At 39.8% G+C, this 20,091-nt stretch overlaps 1 protein-coding gene across 2 annotated transcripts in view; it reads right to left on the bottom strand.

The window, feature by feature from the left end:
- Positions 1-20,091, bottom strand: part of RBMS3 (RNA binding motif single stranded interacting protein 3) — a 703,588-nt gene that overhangs the window by 330,004 nt on the left and 353,493 nt on the right. For both annotated transcript variants that reach the window (XM_058028549.1, XM_058028559.1), the window contains one exon: positions 17,845-18,014. In XM_058028549.1, the coding sequence (XP_057884532.1) occupies positions 17,845-18,014 (170 nt within the window). The remainder of the gene's footprint in view (positions 1-17,844; positions 18,015-20,091) is intronic.

The raw sequence follows: 20,091 nt of genomic DNA, 5'->3' as shown, positions 1-20,091 counted from the left end.
TAATCTCTGAAGTGTTCAATCATTTAACAATAGCCTCATTATTCAAGGGAACTCTGAGAATTCAGTTTGCGAAGATTTTCTGACATTTCACTAAAACAATTTACTCTTAATTCAATGACTGCAATATATTGTAATATATCTATGTATATATACATGCCTCAATCAGATGGTTGCTCTCTAATAATAGACAAGAAAAAGAAGAGGAATTGAAAAGAAAAGGAATTACAGATAAAAGCAAGAACTCCAGCCACCACCAGGGACCGTGAACTCAAACTGATAATTTAAAGCTAAAGCATTTTATAGGGTTCACACAGAGGCCACTTGAGTCAAATGTGTGAGTGAGACTTCTTGAGTTCACACAGCTCCCATTTCATTATTTACAAGTAAGAAAAATCCAGGTACCTGGGTTGTCTTTAGAAATAATATAGTTTTGAGAGGAACTGTTTCTTGAGTATTTTACATTGCAAAATACATCATTTGGGAACTACATCATAGAAAATATTCTTTTTCTTCAATATATTTAGTTTAATCCTTTTATTTCCTGAGCTGGAATGTCACAGTTGTATTCACTTTCCAAAGGCTGAACTTTGAAAAAAGTGGCACAGAGGCACATATTTTTTTTCTGTCTGAAATTTTCAAGAAGAAACAGCAAGAGCTTGGATTTGGATTTTTACAATTATGCGGGCAAAAGTTCACACTGCTCACTCAGAACTGGGACAGAATACCTCTGGTTTTGAGTTCCTTTGAATTTTAATTCCATCTAGTATATTTATAAAAGCAAAGATTTTTTAGTCCATTTATTTGTACAACTCTAACATAATGACAGGCTTGGGGAGAGTGTGTGAAAGCAGATTTGATAAGCTATTTGTCCGTGATACTTTTGAATACTCATACACATGTACAATTTCAGGCATGTTGAACTTAAACAGGATGAACGACATTTCTCAAGGTTAAATTATGTTTGTAGGCTCATAAATTATTGTGCTTGTCTGGTGTGGAAAGTCCTCCCTACAGCCTCGACACAGCAAACAGACATACACGGGACATACAAGTGCATGTTCCCTGTCAGCCAGGGCTTTGCTTTCCCCAGTGCCAGGCCTATATCCACCACAGAAATTAGCTTGAAGGAGACAAATCTGCTGTGGCTGGTAACTCACCACAACTCCCAGGTATTCACCAAAACCTTCTCTTGAGTGATAGTTATGTAAACAATTAAATTCAAACTAGGTGAAGCTGCCCCCCACACAATATAGATACACAATTATGAATAATGTAATAATGTTTTTTATGTTTCCAAATCCACTAAAAACTTGCAAGTGAATGTAGCATTAAATGAAGTCACCTGATATGAAAACACATTTATGGGTTTAAAAAGATAATTCGTTTAGAGTCTTTGTCTACTGTATAAATAATTATTCACTCTTTACTATCCAAAGACAGATGGACATATTTGAACATGTGAGCCTCACTATGTCAGATGGATAAATATCTTTGGAGGGGGAAAGCTTATTGAAAACTTCCCTTTGGATCAGACTCTTGCTTTCCAGAAAGGTGGCACCCTTCTGCTGGCTCCAATGACTGCCCTAATTTACAATGATGGAGCGATTGCCCTTGTCTTGAAGTGTTGAAGATCTACTTTGAGAAAACATCAAGGGGTGGGTTGTGCAGCTCAACTGGCACACCCTGTAGCACTCTGCTCATCAGTCAACACTCCTGAGCCTAAGAAAAACAAAATTTTAGTTAATGAAAATCTTGTGCACTGGGCACCTTGGCCCTGAGTCTTCTACAGAAGAAAAGCCAACACTGGCAATTGCTGTGCTCTGCTGTGGTTCATTTTGTGCCCAAAAACACCAACAGGGACCAGGAAGGGATGAGACAAGCCACGGGATTCACTAAAGAAATAAACTCTTTATAGCCATAGAGTCTTCTGTCCTTAAAAGGACACATGGTTGGTCCCGCTAGGCAGAACCCTAGAAGGAAAGCAATAAAGAGATGCATTGTAGCCCATCCTTTCTGAAATATCCATGGGCAGATCTACAGAAAGACACAAGAATTTAAATACTTTATATTTCTGCTGAAGATTTTTACCCCAGGAACATAAGACTCACTGAAAAAACACAGTGAGTCCATTTTGAAATACGACCAGTAATGCTGAATTTGGAAGCAATTTAGCTTCAATTGCTTGGGAGCCCTCAAGAAAAGACTTTTGTATATTACTGGCTTCAGGCATCTTCAAATAAACTAATTAAATAAGATACAATCCTCAAACCATATAAAGATACACATGGAAAATCTGAGACCTCATTCCGAGTATTGGACATACTTTGAGAGAGAGAGAACTGTGATTCACTGGGATAAATCCATGTCTTCCCAAAGCTCGTCAAGGAGCTCACTGTCAATTGCTCTTTAATGCACAAGAAAAGGTTATGAAGTTAATTTTGATATTTAAAAAATTACAAATAAATAAATATGAGATATCCTTTTCTTTTTCTTATATATTTCAAGCCCCTGTTATAGACTCAGGCTGTATTTTCATGTTTCTCTTTAGAGTCATGAGGGAAAGAAACCTACATTTTTATAAGAATTGAAAGCTGAGTTTTCTACCTTATCACATGCCTAAGGAACTAAGGGTTTAAGAAACAAATACTGTGAACCTAGAAATAAAATTTTGAGGCATGGCAACACCAAGGGCTACGTCTTCATCAAATATTAGTGAACAACTTCAGCTAGGGTAAGAACACTGCTTGACAGTTGCATGGTTTGGGTCCCAGAAAACAATCCCAAGGAAAAAAAAATTATAGCAAGGAACAAATCCAGCCTGTGATCTATTCCCTACTTTATAAAAAGAGCTGGATTTAAAGACAGATCAAAACTGCAGTGCTGACACTCCTCACCTAATGCTATCTCACACATAAATAACAAGTCTATATCATATACAGACAAATTATATTCCAGCATAGCTATTCTGCCAAATATAATCTCCCAGAGGTGCTGGGTTTGAAAATTAGTAACACAATGATCACCTATAGCAGCAAGCTGTCTGCTTTTTGAACATGCCATCAGAAGCAGTGCAAACACAAAACCTATGTAAAAGGGTCACAGTCATTCTTCATGGAGTCAAACACACATCCTACAAGAAACAGGCAAATATTCTGCAAATATTTACAACTGTGAATGACTAAATTAATATCCTGGACAGTCTTGAATGCACCCAATGGTCAGCTTTCATCAACCTAGCACTTGCAGTATCCAACCATGTATTTAGGCATTCCTGAAACATCTTATTCATCAACAGCATTTGTACCCTTTCCTCCCACTGACTCAGACTTTGGGAGTTTCTGACCCTTTCCATTACTGCTGTTCAAGAAAGGAAGTCCTCAAAAGACCAACATCTTGAGTAAGAAGCCAAGGCAAAAGAAAAGGTCTGCTCTAGCTACTCATTTCCCATATGCCTTTGCCCTTTGCTTTACTTGGGCTTGTTCCAGAGACCACAGAGATCAAGAGAAAAACCTGTGGATTTGCCTTGTTTTGCAATTTCTGAGAGCCATTAAATGTTACTCTACATGCAACATTCCATTTTTTAAGACAATTTCCTATGTTCAGACTTCAGTTTCTTTGTGTTTCCCACATTCTCAGGACAACAGTTTCTTTGTTCAAGCTTCCATGTTTATAGTATGTTATCTTATCTCTGGTTTAGCCTTTAATATTGAGCAGAGTCAGAAAAGAATCATCCTCTTGTTTTAGATGCAAAGGTTTATGTCTGCTTACATTTTTAAGATACACAAACATACTTTAAAAAGTCTAAGAAAATATACTCTTATTAATGCTGTTATCTGAACAATGATATTTAACCCCAGTTGCAGCTTAGTTCCCTTATCTCGCCTGTGAAATAGCTTTTGTTTCGCTAGGATGCTGCCATGTAAGTCTCATATCAGAGTCTGAAAAAACTTTCCCCAGCTCTGCAAAGGGAACAGCAAAGTTGAATTAGAAAGAAATTCACAGAATTGAGTGTCAAGCAAACTATTACAGCGGTGGGAGAGGGCGGGAGAATTTTCATAGCCCGGAGGCCATCCAAAGTTGAGAGAGACACTCAATGTCCCAGTGAAACTGATTCAGAGAAGAGACACAAAAGCATAACAGTGGAGAATGGCAGAAAAATCCAGGCCCTAGTCTGAATTCCCAAACTGCACCTGCCCATGGTGAGGAACACAAGGACCTGCACACACCACAGCCATGCCAGTTTTGCAGGAGAACACGGCTGTGTTCTCAGCTGGCTTTGACCCAGGTTTCACTGCAGGGCTCTAAAACCCAGAAGCATCTTCAATAGAGGCTCCTTCAGGAACTGCATGCTGTGAATGTGAAATGCACGCTACTGACTCAGTTCTGCATGCTTTTCCCTATCTAAAAGAAAGCACTTAAAAAGAGAAAAAAGAGGCATCATTTGTTTAAACCCCAGGCAGGGTTCTCACCAACCTCCCCATGTCCCCCACCCCCAACCTTCTCCCAGAGGCCAATTTCTTGCCCACCTCTAAGATTAGTATGTTCAAGACCAGCTCAATTTTGACAGGGGAAGAAAAAAACCACCTTGAACAGAAAGCCTTTTGAGTCTTCCCTTACTTTTGAAGCCTTTGTATTTTTTAATCCCTGCTCTACCAATTTTGTCCCCTATTCCCCTCCTCCTCTTCAGTGGAAATTTTCTACTCTTTACAAGCCTGTCTCTCTGCAGAAAATTGATTTCCCCTAGGATACAGCCATCCTCCTGTTCTATGCATGGTCATTAATGACCATCCTGTTCACCACAGAGACAGACAGACACGGTGGCACTCCTCCCCTGCTCCTTAGCACAGAAAGCACACGGGGAAAAATTGTAACAGCCTCAGAGCTCAACCATACCAAGAGTTCATCGTCCCCAGAAAACACCATACAAAATCCCCAAATGAGCTATTACAAGAATAAAATGATTCTTGCTGGTTTCTGTCACTCTTAACTTCCACTGCATTAGATTGAATTTTTTTTAATCTCTCCCAGGTAACAACCATTATGTAGTTTCCTCTCTCCCAGGGGAGCTAGTTCCCTTCTTCCCCCACATGGAAACAAACTCTAATCAGATGTTACTTGGACTCATACAGGTTTTTACTTGGGGGCTGGCATCAGGCTATCCAAGGGCAGAATGCATTTCAGCACAGACTGCACAACCTGCCTGAAGATGTGAGAAAATACCTGGGTGCTGCACTTCTTGCCATTCCAGCTGCTTTGCAAGTAGTGTACCTGCTGGCTTCACCATCTTACATGTAAGGTGGAGATCTGCCATTTTACATCTGACTGCAGCAACATCCCATCCTTGGAGTGACAGGGAATTCTCCCCTCGACTCTTGGTGTCTCTGATGCCAATGGGTAGCACAAAATTGGCATAAATTGCTTAAGCCTTCTCTAGAAACATCTTGTGGATGGGCTCTAAATTGACTCATCTCCTCCTGAGGTTCTTGTAAGAACTTCCCTTTGTCCCTGCTGCTACAGGGAGGTACAATGGAGGACTCAAAGTCACAAGCTACATTACTAGTTTCAGCAGGACCAAATATAAGGAAAATTTTTCATAAAGCTTAAAGATGGATATAGAGCTGGCTTTTGTGCTTTCTGTTTAATATTCAGCTTGGTTCCCATGAATTTACATTAAATAAAAAGGAGCAATGTCTTTAAATCAAAAGGCAAATTTTAAATAAAAGAAAACCTTTTTAATGACTGTGATCAGAAAAAAACCCAACTCTAAAAATTAGCCCTGAAACTGGAAGAGGGCCTTAGCTACTGAACTGTAACTTGATCTGAACAATGTCAACACAGTGAATGCCTGATGCAGCACCTCAGAAAAGCTGGGGTGGGGAAGTGCCCAGACCAAGATGTTCATATTTAAATCTCACATTGTCCAGCTACACTTTGTATATTGTGCCGCAATTTCTTTATATAACTCTCAATAATGCTGGCTGATATTAACCAAGGAAATCCTCTGCATGCAAACAGGACAATCCACCCCACTGTATGTCTCATACAATCACACGCTCTGTGGAAATTTCCAAATACCTCGACACAATACGGGTGAGTTAAGGATAAAGTTTCAAGCCTGAACTCCATAATTTCCTGTCTTTTGCTGGTCTACGCAGCCCTTTAATGCTACGTTAATATCATTTCTGGGGGTGTGATTGAATTACCCGCCACTCCTGATGCCAGCATTATGGATTTCTGTGTAACAGGAGAGCACACTTTACTGCTCATACTGTTACTAAATACCATTAAGCAGAGCAGCTGCAACCCTCCTGATAGCAGGACTGGAGGGCTACCTCGTTAGGAGGGGACAAGCACTTTACTGCTGGCACACAGCCTGAATCCCAAGAGCCCTCAGCACGTCCAATTTGCCCTGATGTCCCCACCAGGCAGCCTGCCACAGCATATCCCTCAGCCAGAAAAGGTCCCCAGGCCTGTAAGTCTGCTGAGATGCAGAGATCTCTCTCACATGCAGAGATCTCTCTCACAGGCTCCACATCCCGAGTCCCACGCGATGCTGCCGTGACTTGGCAGCTTGAAAAGATAGAGATGTATTTACTTGGAGACCTTTTGGCTCCAGGTGCAACAGAGGGCTGCTAAACTGTCCACTGAGAGCATGCTTCACACACTGGTTGGTGACAGCTACTAACTAGTGGCACAGTGCTTTAAAAATCTCTTTCCCAAGTCTTTGTGGAGAGATTAAAATGCCATACGTACGTGAATTGCAAAAACCCCACAGCAGCCTCCAAAGGGAGATTCAACACCAGTTTCTCATCAATACCCTTGCCCTGCTAACCAGCACCTCCTAAGCAAATATGAGCTGACTACTCTGCAGACACACCCCTCTTTAGAGGAGGATTGTATCAGAGAAGAGAGGGAGAGATGAGGAGCAATGGAAAAAAGAATGAGGGAGAATAAGGAGTTTACACATGGTTGGCTCACTACACACTGACAGACGAAATCATCCAAGCAGTTGCAATGAGCTGTAGTTACACTTCCTGCCTCTCTAATCCACCTCTTCCTCATCAAAAAATGTCTCTCTGCTGCCTATGTAGCTATACTTGAACAAAAACAGTGGGATTGCTAGCAGCTCCTAGCAATGAAGTAACAGCAGCCCTATGTCCTCAATGGACTATGGGAACAGCATGGCAGGGACACAGGAGGGACAAGAAATGTGGTCCTGTTATTGAGAGCAATTCTTGTTTCTCTATATGTAAGTTCAGTAAGAACCAACAAACACAGGAATCTAATAAGAATTACCACTTGCAAATCCCATATTACAAAAAAGAGAGTTTTTTCTTACCACTCCATGAAAACAGAGACGGAACAACTACAATTCTGGAAAGTGCTGATAGCATTTACCAGCTGTATCATTACAACCTGCCTCCCATGTCTATAAGACCTGCTAACAGTTACGTCTGTAGTCCAATTCTTATCTTAGGCAATGACCAAAATCACAGCATGAGTATAGTGCCCTGCCTTCATTTAAACCCCACCAAGGACTTGGTCACTTTCCATTTTTCCCACCATAGGCATCATTTTTCCTTTCTATCTAGAAGCACTAGCCTTGACTTTATTTTATTCTGAGCCAAGAGATTATTCTATATGAATCCTTCAGGTCCTTGAACTGGCTGTATGTTCATATGTGATAGGAATTATTTGTTATAAGGCACTTCACTTGTTCCTAGGTCACTTAATAAACTTTATATTGAAATACTTGTGTTACATTGTTATCATTAAAAAAACTTCCTAGCCATAGTCCATTTAATTGGCAATTCTAAATTTGGTGTTGATTAAAGTAAAGCAGAGGAGACCCAATACATTAAAGATGAGTAGAAAAATTGTTAGGTATGGCTTAGATGGGTGCTGCAGTTTTCTCATTCTCTGGGGTTTTGTTGCTCACAGCCAAGGATGAACAGACACATGACTAAACATTAAAGGTAATCAAAACCTCAGAGGTTTAGAGATGAGCTTCTGCTTCTGACATAATGCCAGTACCAGTGTTCTGTGATCTCACAGAGTACATGTGGCACCTCCTGACACTCCTACTAAGACACTACAGCAGCTTTTGAGTATCATTTCTTCTGCTTAAAACCACAGATGTTCCAGTAACACATTTCATCCACTTAAGGACATATGCAAACATACATAAGCTAAATATAATAACAAATGTCCATAAACATGAAATAATTAGTTTTGAAAACATTTGAATGATGCCTGCAGTCCTTGATGAAGTTATCTGAAGGCTGGAGAAAACTGTCTTAAAATCAGATACTTAAACTGCTCCATCTTTTTGGATTCTTAAAGAAAAACAATCTGAGATGTGACTGTGTAAGTGCATCTGGGAGAAGATGGGGCAAGAAAATTCAGAGAGATCCTTAATCTCATTACATTGAGAGGAAACAGTGAAAAATTAAGACCAGAAACTTGATTTGCAAGTGGGTTAGAAATTCTGACCAGGGAACATGTTTAACAGGAACAAATTCTTAGTAACAGTGGTAGGCTTGCTGTTGTTTTCATATCTTCAGTTCCAGAGTGGGTGCTGTTCTGGAACACATTCTTTACATCAAAATAAATTTCTATGCTTATTCCAGGAACAAAGAAGGGAAATTTGAAGATCTTAATCAACCAGAAAATTATGGTAGACTGTCCCTTGGTCTCTTCTGGATCTTAAATTCTATGACTTTGTGAATAATTTTATCCCTTTTAATTATTAGTTCCCTACTATAAAAAAAGCTTAAAAAGTTAATGTTCTTCTGGAATCAATGAATTACAGAAAATAATTGAAGTTTTATAATTGGATTATAACCCCAGGAGAATGTGGAAATGCTCAACTGGGAAGCTGAAGTAAGGAAAGCATGTCTGTTTTCTTTTTTTTTATGTGATCACCAGGCAGTAATAGCCATAAATGCTTCACTTATTACCTGCATCACACTGAAACAATAACATGCCTGTGATCCTGCAATAACTGCTATTTGAACAGACTGCTGTGCTTCTATGAAGCTTCCATGGACTTGGGTGTCTGTTGGCAGAAATCTTATTTCAGACTAGGTCCTATAATTCCACGTTGCTATTGCCTTCCTTGTTTTATCCAGGGTTGCCCCCAGAGTGTGACTAGATACCTTCCAAGAGAACCAGAATCTAGTTGTCTCCACATTCCCTAGAGCTCCTGATGGGGACACAGAAAATACATGCCCAAGACAAAGAAAACCTTTTTAGATCTCTGTCAGTTCAACATCTTTTAAAAATTAGGCTGAAAACATTCTGTTGTTCCTGTCTCTGTTTATAACGAGGCAAATAGAAAAACCTCTTACATAGTTGCAACAATTCTAAGAAATTCCTCCTCTGGTGAACATCTTTAGAACAAATTAAAGCCTTTGCAGTTTTTAACACAAATCTAGTAGTAACACTTGTCACACAAATAATTCTGGGAAGTTACCAAATACTTGGAATGAAGGACATTGCATGCTACATAGCACAGAGCTCTTGTCGATGCTTGTTTGGAATGGTATGAGAAAGTCTAGCGGTTGAACACAATGACATTTTTGTTCTCGTGCTGATAATATTCAATAGCTTTGCCACCAAAGTTGGCCTGCCACTTCCCCTCACATAGAAATTGCAGGCATGCACTAAGGTTTTTGCCATTAGCTGGAAGCAGTGCCCAGGTTATTCTTGGTTTGGGGAGGGGGGTTGTTAAGCATAGCTGGTATTGTTTTCCTTCAGCAAAGCTTTAGGACAATGTAGTTCTCAAACAGAGCAGAACATTATCTGCGTCATACCTTCAAGGAAAAGGTTAAAGAAACATTTCTGCTACACAAATGTCAGAGTGTGAACAGCATGTCTCCATCTCCTCTCAAAAGCTGGTGGCTCCTAAGGAGTAAAACACATGCCAGTCACAGAACTTCTGTCTCCACTCTCTGTGCATGCAAGACAGCAACTGGCTCTGCTCTCCCACTGCTGCCATCAGCTCTCAAAGGATATGAGATCAGAAAGACACACTGAACCTGACACCATGGAATTTAGGAGAACAAACACCAAAAATGCAGACAAATCTAAAACACGTGGATAAGCTTCAAAACAGAAGAAATAAAGATAACCAGAACTTGCACTAAAAAAAAAACCAACAAAACACTGCTATGACTTAAAGGACAGCAATGAAGCAACCTTTATCAAACCAACAGCATTTCAGCCAGCCCCCTCATTGGAAAACAGAAACCAAACATCAGAGTTTCACAAGACACCTTAAGGGGCTGAAAAATTCAGACTGTTGAGAGATCCATGGCTATGAAAGCCCTTTCACAGAGAACATCCACATTACAAAAATAGACATGTCCCACATGGTGGAGAACCTGTCTGTCTGTCCTTTAGACAGTTTCTGGCCATGAGCACTTTCAGACTCAAATGGAGACATGAATAGCCTCATGAATGGATGGTGATGCCACAGCTGACTGGCTGCACAAAAAATATACTGGAGAAGTGGAGAAAGAAGGAGGACAAGGAAAGACTGGAAACATATTTCAGCATAGGTTAGAAGAAGCTCATTAACTGTGTTGCCCTCCTATCTCAACATCCCTCCTGCACAGTCAGCAGAACAAGTGACTTTTATGGTCATGCCCTTCACATTGCTACAGAAAACTCAATATTTCTGAGTTCTCTTTTTAGTTGTGGGGTGGTTTTTTGTTGGGTTGGTTTTTTTTACTTTTTCTTTCTTTTTTATTCCACAAGGACTTTAATTAAAATTCATCAAAAGAAATATTTTCAGCAGCAGTGTCTGAAAATGCTCTCCTCGTCCCATATCTTCCATTAAATCAGGTTCATCCAACTTGAAAGGAGATGAGAAACTTTCACTGACACTCTGTCACACACCAGTGAAAAGACAGGCACATTCAAAACAGAGGAGAGTGCAGGTGCTCATTTATTACTTTACGCAGATTTTTCTGCCTCTCTTCCTGACAATGGGAACGTTCACATCCCAGATGGAGCTCTCTGTATGCTGTGGGCATTTGCTGACCTAAAGTTTTGTTTTCCCTGATGAAAGAGGCAAGGTAAGAAGGGGATTGGTTCGTTGCCTACTGAGGCAGCTTTAATGTTTGTTTCTAACAATGGAAGACATTTGGGGATTATTTCAATGGCAACGAGTGTACAAATAATTTTTCAACTATATCAGGTAAAGGAGAAAAAATCTGTACACATCCATGTCATATTTACACACTGCAAAAATATAATATTAATATAACTGACTGCAAAACTGCAAAACAACTGATTTTGGAAACGAAGATGTCATTCAAAGGAAATACAAGGTCACTGCCTTGCATCACTTCAGGCCTAAAGAGTCCCACAATGTTTCTCACAGCACTGATAAGCATCATCACTAAAGATGTCTTCAATGCAAGAATTAACAAAACATGTCCACAGTATCAGTTTTCTCTGCTTTTATGCCTACATTATGCACCCTTAGCATTCACCATTTGGCTACTGATCAAAAGCAATTTGACTTAAAAAAATTACCCTTCCTTCCCCATCCTGCCCCTCTCACTAAACTTTTAGGAGAAGTCCAGGATACAAAGAACTTGAGAAGCATGCAGATTTCTTTAATGTAATGCATCAGTGTGTTTTTCTCTGGTCTGCAAACACAAACATTTACAAATGAGAGGAATATGCTCATGTAGTTCCCTCCTTACTTTCTATCAGCACATTAATCCAGCAGGCTGCTTGGTCCAGCAGTGCACCATTCTTAGGACTGCCTTTGCTTTCCTGATTTTACTTGGAATTACAAAGAAAATCCAGGGGAGGGGAAAGGGGGAGGTTTGGGGTTTTTTTCTTTTTTTCCCCTTAGATGTGGGCATTTCTTTAGCCCCCATGACGACTGATCTCTTCAGCAGATTTCACAGCCATTCCTAGCTCTCATATTACCAGGATATACTGAACCAAAATATCCACCAAGACTTTAAGCAGGAACTATTCCCTGTGATGCCACATGGTTCCTATATGAGCTAATCCCACTGAATGAGTGCTCTCACCTTCATGCCCTCTCAGTCTCTGCTATATCACAGAGCAATGGTGTCAGCTGATATTAATTACAGGAGAGACGGAGGTTGTGGTTCTGTTTGAATTAATATGGAAGACAGAGTGCACATTGCTTTAACATACAGAATGTTAGAGAATGCAGTAAATTCCTTTACCACTCCAAAGGTTACTTCTTAAAAATTGAGGAGCAGACACAGCCTAATGCTCTGTAAGTCTGTAAGTCTCAAATAGTTTGGGTTTTGTTTTCACAAGGGTCGGGATGAGAACATCAGTTTACACTGGGTACAAATTTGTCTGACTTCATTGTGGAACAGATTTACTGCTGAGATTGTTTTGGTATTTTGGTCCTGAGCTCACTATGGAAATTGTATTTTGGTTAGCCTTTATTTTATCTATAGTTCAGAGTATTTTCAATTACTTTTATTTAACTTGTTAATGCAGTAAGAAAATGGAAAGAAAGAGAATTTGCTTTCCCCACCCCTTCATTCCATCAGTTTTCATATAATAACTGATATTATATGAAAATATATTATAATATATGAAATATATGAACTGATAATATATTATTATTAATATAATATAGTCTTGTTATTTAAACAAAATAAAAAGAAAATAAAAATAGTCAGGAATGTATAACTCTAGCTGCCTTAACACATGGCAGGAATTATGATTATGAACTTGCTATAAGGCTTGGTCTAATGGAAATGTTGCACTTGTTGCAGCTATTAACAAGATAACCTATCCTGAAAGGCACCTTGAACCCCTCTGAAACCTCAATGAACTCAACCTTTTTCTGTGAGGGCAAAAGGAATGCACACAGTTCATTTCAAAAATAGTCTAGAATTTAAGTAAATTAATGTGTGAGTTTTCAATTGATAACCTCAGTCACATTAGCCTTGGGACTAACCCTTCAGTAGAACCTAAACAGTGACAGCCTGAATATTTATTTAGGCATTCCACGAGACAAAAGCAAGGACATTCAAAATTAACCGAGAGGCTAAAATCTCACACTTAATGAATCGTTAAGGAGTCAATCAGGATACCTTCAGACAAAAGAGAAATTTAAAAAAAACCAAAATCATTAAAACAACGAACCCCACTAACCCAAAACAACTACAAAACATTGAATAATCTGCTCAACAGTATCAATCTAGAAGTTATTTAAAGAAAGCAATACTCATGGAAATCATGCAGCAGGGATTTCCCATACCTGGAAAACCTCAGAGAATTCTGTCCTATCTTCCTCAAGAGTTAGTCTGAGCAGCATACAGACTTACCCTCTTTAGATATTTCTAGACAGACTTACTCTCTCTAGTTATTTCTATTGTTGTTGTTGCTTTAATTAATTAAACAGGCCCTTTAATTTTAGCCTGGTACACAAAGAACTCAAGTTGACTGAATCAAGATGGACAGAGGTCATCTTTTGAATACGTGTCAATGCCTTAACTGTGCAATGAGGAAGGCTTAGGCTTTAGCCAAATGCTGGAACTGTAAGCCAACTTTTCAAAATTACTTGAGGGGGGAAGAAGAGATACAAAACAACTCTTTTCCCAAATTTTCTTTCCCTTCTGCAAATCTTATCTTTTAAAAAATTTTGGGCCTAAATCTTCTTCAGTACAAAAATATAAGAACAAACAGAAAAATTAAAATCTTGAGAAGCAGACTGACTTCTTTAAATTAAATATGTTTTTAAATAATAAACCTCAGATATTTAGTCTGTGTGTCAGATTTCTTTAAACTTATCTTCACCAGGATGCAGTTAGGAAGAACAGGATGAGTCTAGTATAATAATAAGGCACTAATTCATCTGTGTATGTTTTTAAGAAGATCTTAGAATTCTTCTGGGTGAAATATAAGGCAAGGCATGAAAATTAAAGTGACAGATTATGACTATTTCAAAGATAATAATTTATATTTTGCTTATAAAATGACACACCCTGCAAATTTTCCTGTCTATAATGTTACATTTTAAGGCTGATTATCTTCCCTTTTGATGAAAAGCGTATTTTTACTGGACACACATTCAATGATAGATACACATACAATAGTGTATACCACTGCACCAGCAGAGTGTGTACCTCTGAGAAATAAATGAGAACTATGTGATACTTACTATTAACATTATGAAGTATGTAAGTATTTAAGTTTTAGACTAATAAGTTCTGATATCAATGTAATCACAGATACGTATAAAGCTTCTTTTTTTAAGAACCTCAGAAAAGGTTGAGAGAGGCCAAGGTCCTTTACTCAGTGTTTATGAAAATCCAGAAGATTATGCATACAAAAGAACAATAGATTCTTGCTTGCTTTAACACTTTTACTCTTTTTTGAAGTAACCTTTGAAAGAGTTATTGTATAGAGTCCCAAGAGATACAGTGCAACCTAACAGCTCCCTCCTGCAAAAGCAAATTTGATGAAATTCTGCTGGACACATGTTATACCAACTATTGAGGATCAGAACCACAAAAAAAGAAAAATCTTCCAGTAGCAATTTTTTTTTCATTTACTCAGCTACTGTACAGCCTATGATGACTTGTTTTTCTTTAGTTATATGAACAGTTTGACAGATTACTGTGACAAGGTTACTCTCAAATTGATAAAAGGTTTGATAGTGTCGGAACATTTGTCAGAAATGTCTCACATCACGTGTAATGGACTCTGCACTTCAAGCATCAATGGTACTCCAGTCTGCTGTTTTCTGTTTAGTGTGCAATGCACACCAACAAAAACACACAGCAGAAAGAAAGAAAAGAAGGCAGGATTCATCAAAACAGCCCCTTACTTTATCAAACAATTCTGATTAAAGGGGTTTCGCTTTTTAATGCGCCTCACAAAATGAAATTAAATTAAAAACTTTACACATGACTTGAAGAGTGGCCTCCATATGGGACTAAACCTGAAAATGGGATGGGTTATGATAATGTACATAAACATTAGTGTTTACAGCATTTCCTGTACTTCTGACAGGGAAATATTGTGGGTTTAGAACATTATTCTTCAGCCTGGCAAATGTGAGACATTGAGACATTAGAAATGATAGTTGTACTGCTAGCAGCCTTGTCCCATGCTAGAGCAGAGGAAATGGGTTCAGAAGGACTCATTTTAGGCACTGGCAGCTAGCCTATGGGAACCAGTGGGCTGGACATAAGCCAGCTTTGGTGAACACTTCCCTTAAGTACAGCTCTTCAAAAATATTGTACTTCAAAATAATAACATGGCTCATAGATTGGAATTAAGGTTTTTACTTCACATCTTGCAGCAAATGATGCTAATATTAGGCTATGCAGGAGGCCTAGGAGCCAGCACCTTCTGCGCATTTGTAAATACCTGTTCACATGAAGAATTCAATGCCTGGTGAAGCCTCAGCCATGTAAGCTACAAAAGAGCTCTACAGAGGACAACACTTCTGAGCAGAAAAATCCTTTTTGTTTATATAGCAGCAGACTGTTTGGTTTGGTTTTAGTGGGATTTTTGGGGAGAAGGGTTGGGTTTGAGGGTTTTTTTTGGGAGTGGGGACAGGTGAAGAGATAGGAGCTTTGGACCTTTATCTACTTCTACTGTGTAACCACCTGCAAAGGTAAAGAAAATATCTTGCAATATATTACTTAAAATCTACATATTGCTGTCGTGAGCAAGAGTGTCTGAGATTGCTTAAAACATCACTGGCAAGAGTATGAGCAAAAGTCAGATTTAAGCATTTGTCAGATCACACTACAGCCTGGAGAACAGTGGGGGGGAAGGCACCACCACAGTGGCCAGCACAAATTCTTGTATTTTCATATGTTTAAGTTTCCCTACGTTGTCTTTCTCTTCTGCCTCAATAAATTCTTTTAATTTTCTGAAAAAAAGAGTCAGAAAAACTATCTGATTTCTCCTCACTGACATTCAGCCAAAGGACAGAAAAATCAGCAAAATGAGTGTCAGCATTTTCCTTAAAGAGCATCTGTTCACACAGGAACCTCCTGACAGCAAGACAAAGCCCTCTAATCTTGTATCAGATTAAGTTTAGTGGAGCACATTAAAAAAGTTGCCACAGCGCTAAAAGGAAGCTCTGAGATACTTGATTTGCACTTCCCATACGCAGACAAGGGTTAGGGACACACTGCCTGAACTTCATGATTCAAGCATCACTGCTCACACCACAGCCCCGCACCACGACTGCAGCACTTAAGCCCCAAAGCTTGAGACTCCTTTAGGAATAGTTAGTTCAGTCCTGATCAGCTGAAAGGGTTTATGTGAACTGGAGAAGGGTCAGACTGCAAGAAGATGTATCGCAAAACAGCTTTTTGAAAGCAAACCAGCCTTTTGAACATCAGTAGACTACAGTCAATTTATACCTACTGAGGATCTGGCCCTTGAACTGGGATTATCTGTGACTGTCACGTGTGGAAAGTGTCAGTGCATGTAGTTTGTACAAATGTTGGACAGGTACATTCACATTTCAGCTTGCATGAAATACAAAACATCGCCAGCAGGCTATTCTCCTGTGAGCAGTCAGTTCTACCCACAGAAGCTTTAATGGCAGAAAGTCACAGGGAAGAGTTTCAAGCTCACTCAAGTTCAGGTATCACTTCAGCGAGGCTGCTAGCTCCAGTCCTGGCCACTCATGCCCTCATAAAGAGTACTCAGGGAAGTCTTTCAGGATTTTAAATCAAAATCAGGAAAGGCAGAATGTCAAAATTGTAGAAGCCCACTGAATTGCTACTCCTATTGCAAGCTTCAAAACAACAGTCATTTGGATTCAGGTCTGTAGATCAGCCCCAGACTGCTCCTTACTTTACCAGATTTCATTTATTGATATCTCTTTGAAAGGCTGATTTTTGATTACAAAATACAGAGATGATCTTGTCTTTTGGAATAGATGATTCTATGGGAAAACCACTGCAGTTCTGCATCATAACAAGAGTGGACTTTTATTTTTCAAATTTCTCCTTGTGCTTATTCCAATGCAAAAAAAAAGTGTTATGCTAAGTTCCACCATGGTGATCTCTGGCTGGAATCTCAAATTGGATTATTTCCCTTCCACATGTCAACAATAATAATCAAGACTTTGGAATTCCAATCAGGTTGTCATTCCATATTGTCCACTACATTTAGTCAAGGGAAGGGTAGAAGAGTGCAACGTTTTAGGAAGTAGTTCTTTTGACGATACATGAGAAGCAAAAAGCTCCTTTATGCCACCTCTTTGGTTTCAACAGAAATAATACACAATAAAACCAATCTTTATCAGTACAGTCGTCAAATATGACTCTCAAGACAATCAGGGAGGTAGAAGGTGCCACTTTCTACAGCATCATTTTTCAGTGGCACTGCAGTTAATTAGATGTTAATTACATGGCTACAAGGCCACCTTCAGTGGGTTTCATACTTCTCAGTCTTTGAGCCCAGCAATGTGACACAGCAATCATAAAATGTGATAAATGATTGAGGGAGGAACACCCATGTTGTGTTGTGCACTGGGTTGTGATTCACAGATCATTATAACTATAAAATCTGTCATTAGGGAGGTTTTCCTGCCATGCAAATTCTCCTTTTAACACAAGAAATCAACCACATTAGAGCAAACAAAAGTCAATGTGAAGGCCCTCAGCTCTCTTCCCCTAAACTCTTTACCTGAAGGTTTTTAGCAGGCATTAATTAGTCATCCAAACTAAAGGAAAAACACTCAACCTTCAAGTGCAGAAGGCTTCCGATGCCTTTTAGGGGCCACACAAGTGTGAGCAGGAAGGCCAGCTCTGACATCTTCCTACAAAAGACACCGAGTATGGGAAGGGCACTTACGGCTGGCACAGCTTGATAAGGTCCTGGTCGGTGGTGCCGGGTGGAAGGCCTCGAATGTACAGGTTGGTTTTACTCAACTGCTCTCCGCTGCTGTTGTTGCTGCTGTTGTTGCTGCTGTTTGTGCTGGGGCTGGGAGGAGCCATGGGGTGGGGAGCTGGTGCATAGGACTGCTGCAAACAGAGCAAAACAGAAAGGCTGTTACTGGAAAAGGCAAAATAGCGCGGCAGAATCGTGTGCGTTACCTGGAAATGCAGAACTGTGCTATGCTTGTCCTGCCCTCCCTGACCACTTCCAGCTGCCCTCCCCTATGGCACCTGCACACACTCCAAGCCAGCAATGCCTTGCAAATGCCATAGCTATGAAATGCATTATTCTACTCTACTCTTTAATTTGGAATTAAAGTAGCTAGATCACAAAACAAAGCTCTGAAATGACAGATACTCAAGGAGTAACTAGCACTACAGAAAGAAATTAAACACAATCTGCTCTAAGAGTATGCTAAAACACAAATAAGAGTATCTAGCCAAAGGTACAGAAGCTGGTGCCAGAAGCCGAGTTAGTCTTTTCTAAACATGAGGAGCACCCAGTACAGGTGGCAGAGGGCTGGCTAGGCTGGGAGAGGAGAAAAATTCCAAAGCAGCCTGAAAACACTCTGTTGTTACGGATGTCTTTCGCAATAGAGAAACAGGGTTTGGAAAAGACGATCAGGCCAAGACCTTCTGCTCTCAAAATCATACCCACTTCTGAACAACCACAAACCACGCACAGCAACTGGGAAATATTGCTTAAGAAGGGAGGCATTCTCACAGGGAAAAACAGTATTCTCTCCTAACTCACTGGTGAATACATGCTGTGAAAAAAGACACCCACATGCTAGAAAAATTACCTAAACATCTCTGATCTGAGGCAACAACAGAGAATTTCAATTGCTGCAACTATCCCTGGCTCTCTGACCACTGGAGTATTTACTCACAGCACAGGGTGCTTGCCAGGAGAACAAAGGAGTGATTGGAAAGAGGAGACCATCCTGTCACCATTGCGACCTACGCAGAAAAGCTGAAATCTAGGGAAGAACTTGCAGGAGCTGGAGTATCCTGAGGACCAAGATCCAGATGGGCAGCCAGGGGAACTGGAGTCAGAGCTCCTGGAATGGAACTGCCTGCTGAGAGGGAGAAAATGCCATTTCCACAACGCAACCAGCACACTCTGCTAGCTGTATGTCTAGTGACAACAGCAGGTAAATGTTGGACCAATGCTAAGTTAACCGTGCTAAGCTAATGGACTAATAAAAGCAAAATATCTGCAATTTTCATTACAGCAGCAATGACACTTTAGTGACTTCTAATATGCTTGTTCTACTTTTAGGCCTTGGACAGAGAAAATATTTAAGTCTGTGAGTAATTCTGATCATGCTAATCAACTGCCCCTTTAATGTCAGTGGCTCTACTTTAGTGCTTATAATTATGCATACACTAAATCACAGTCTTGGTAGATGGATGTTTCTAAATTAGCAGCTCTAAACTGTTTCAAACAAGTCCCTTTGTTAGCAGGAAAGAGTCCCTTATTTAGCAGGAAAAAAGTTGGAGACTATAAGGAGGGCATCAATGACAGGTGATGATCAGATGTTTCAATGAAACGAAACACCACACTTGCACTGATGCCTTTCCTCCTGGACTCTTCCTTCCATCTTCCCAGTTTCTCCCATTTAAACCAGGAGAGAGGGAACATAGCTCCAAGTGTCAAGACATCAGAATTCCTCTGCAATCTCACCTGGTTGTAATGTGACTCAAGCAGGAGCCATTAAAGGAAAAAATACTGGTTTTTAATGTGATCACCATGCTATCAAGTAATGACATTCACTCTCATCTCCAGTAAAAGAGAAAGGGCAATGAGCTCCCTTCCCCAAGTCTCTGCACAGATACTTTTGCTGACAATCAAAAGCACTTAATGCATACGGATCATATTTCTCTGCACATGCATTTTATCACTGGGTAATCCCCACCCACTCAGGCTTCAATGTCATTCCCAGAAATAGAGAGCTGAAGCAGCAGCCTTGAGTACCAGCACAGGCACCACCTCAACTGAGCTCCAACACGGGGGACACATCTTGGAAATCAGCTCTATGCCATGGCTGTGGCCCAGCTGGATGACACTACAGGCAACACTAACCTATATTAAATACGTAGGCACCTATTCAGATATATTATCAAATCCTATCTGAAAGCATATTTTAATCTCTGTGCACTG

Source organism: Melospiza georgiana, chromosome 1 (assembly GCF_028018845.1).
Source record: "Melospiza georgiana isolate bMelGeo1 chromosome 1, bMelGeo1.pri, whole genome shotgun sequence".
NCBI classification, from domain to species: domain Eukaryota; kingdom Metazoa; phylum Chordata; class Aves; order Passeriformes; family Passerellidae; genus Melospiza; species Melospiza georgiana.
The sequence above is the reverse complement of the archived record's forward strand: the minus strand, read 5'-3'. Positions and strand labels throughout refer to the sequence as shown.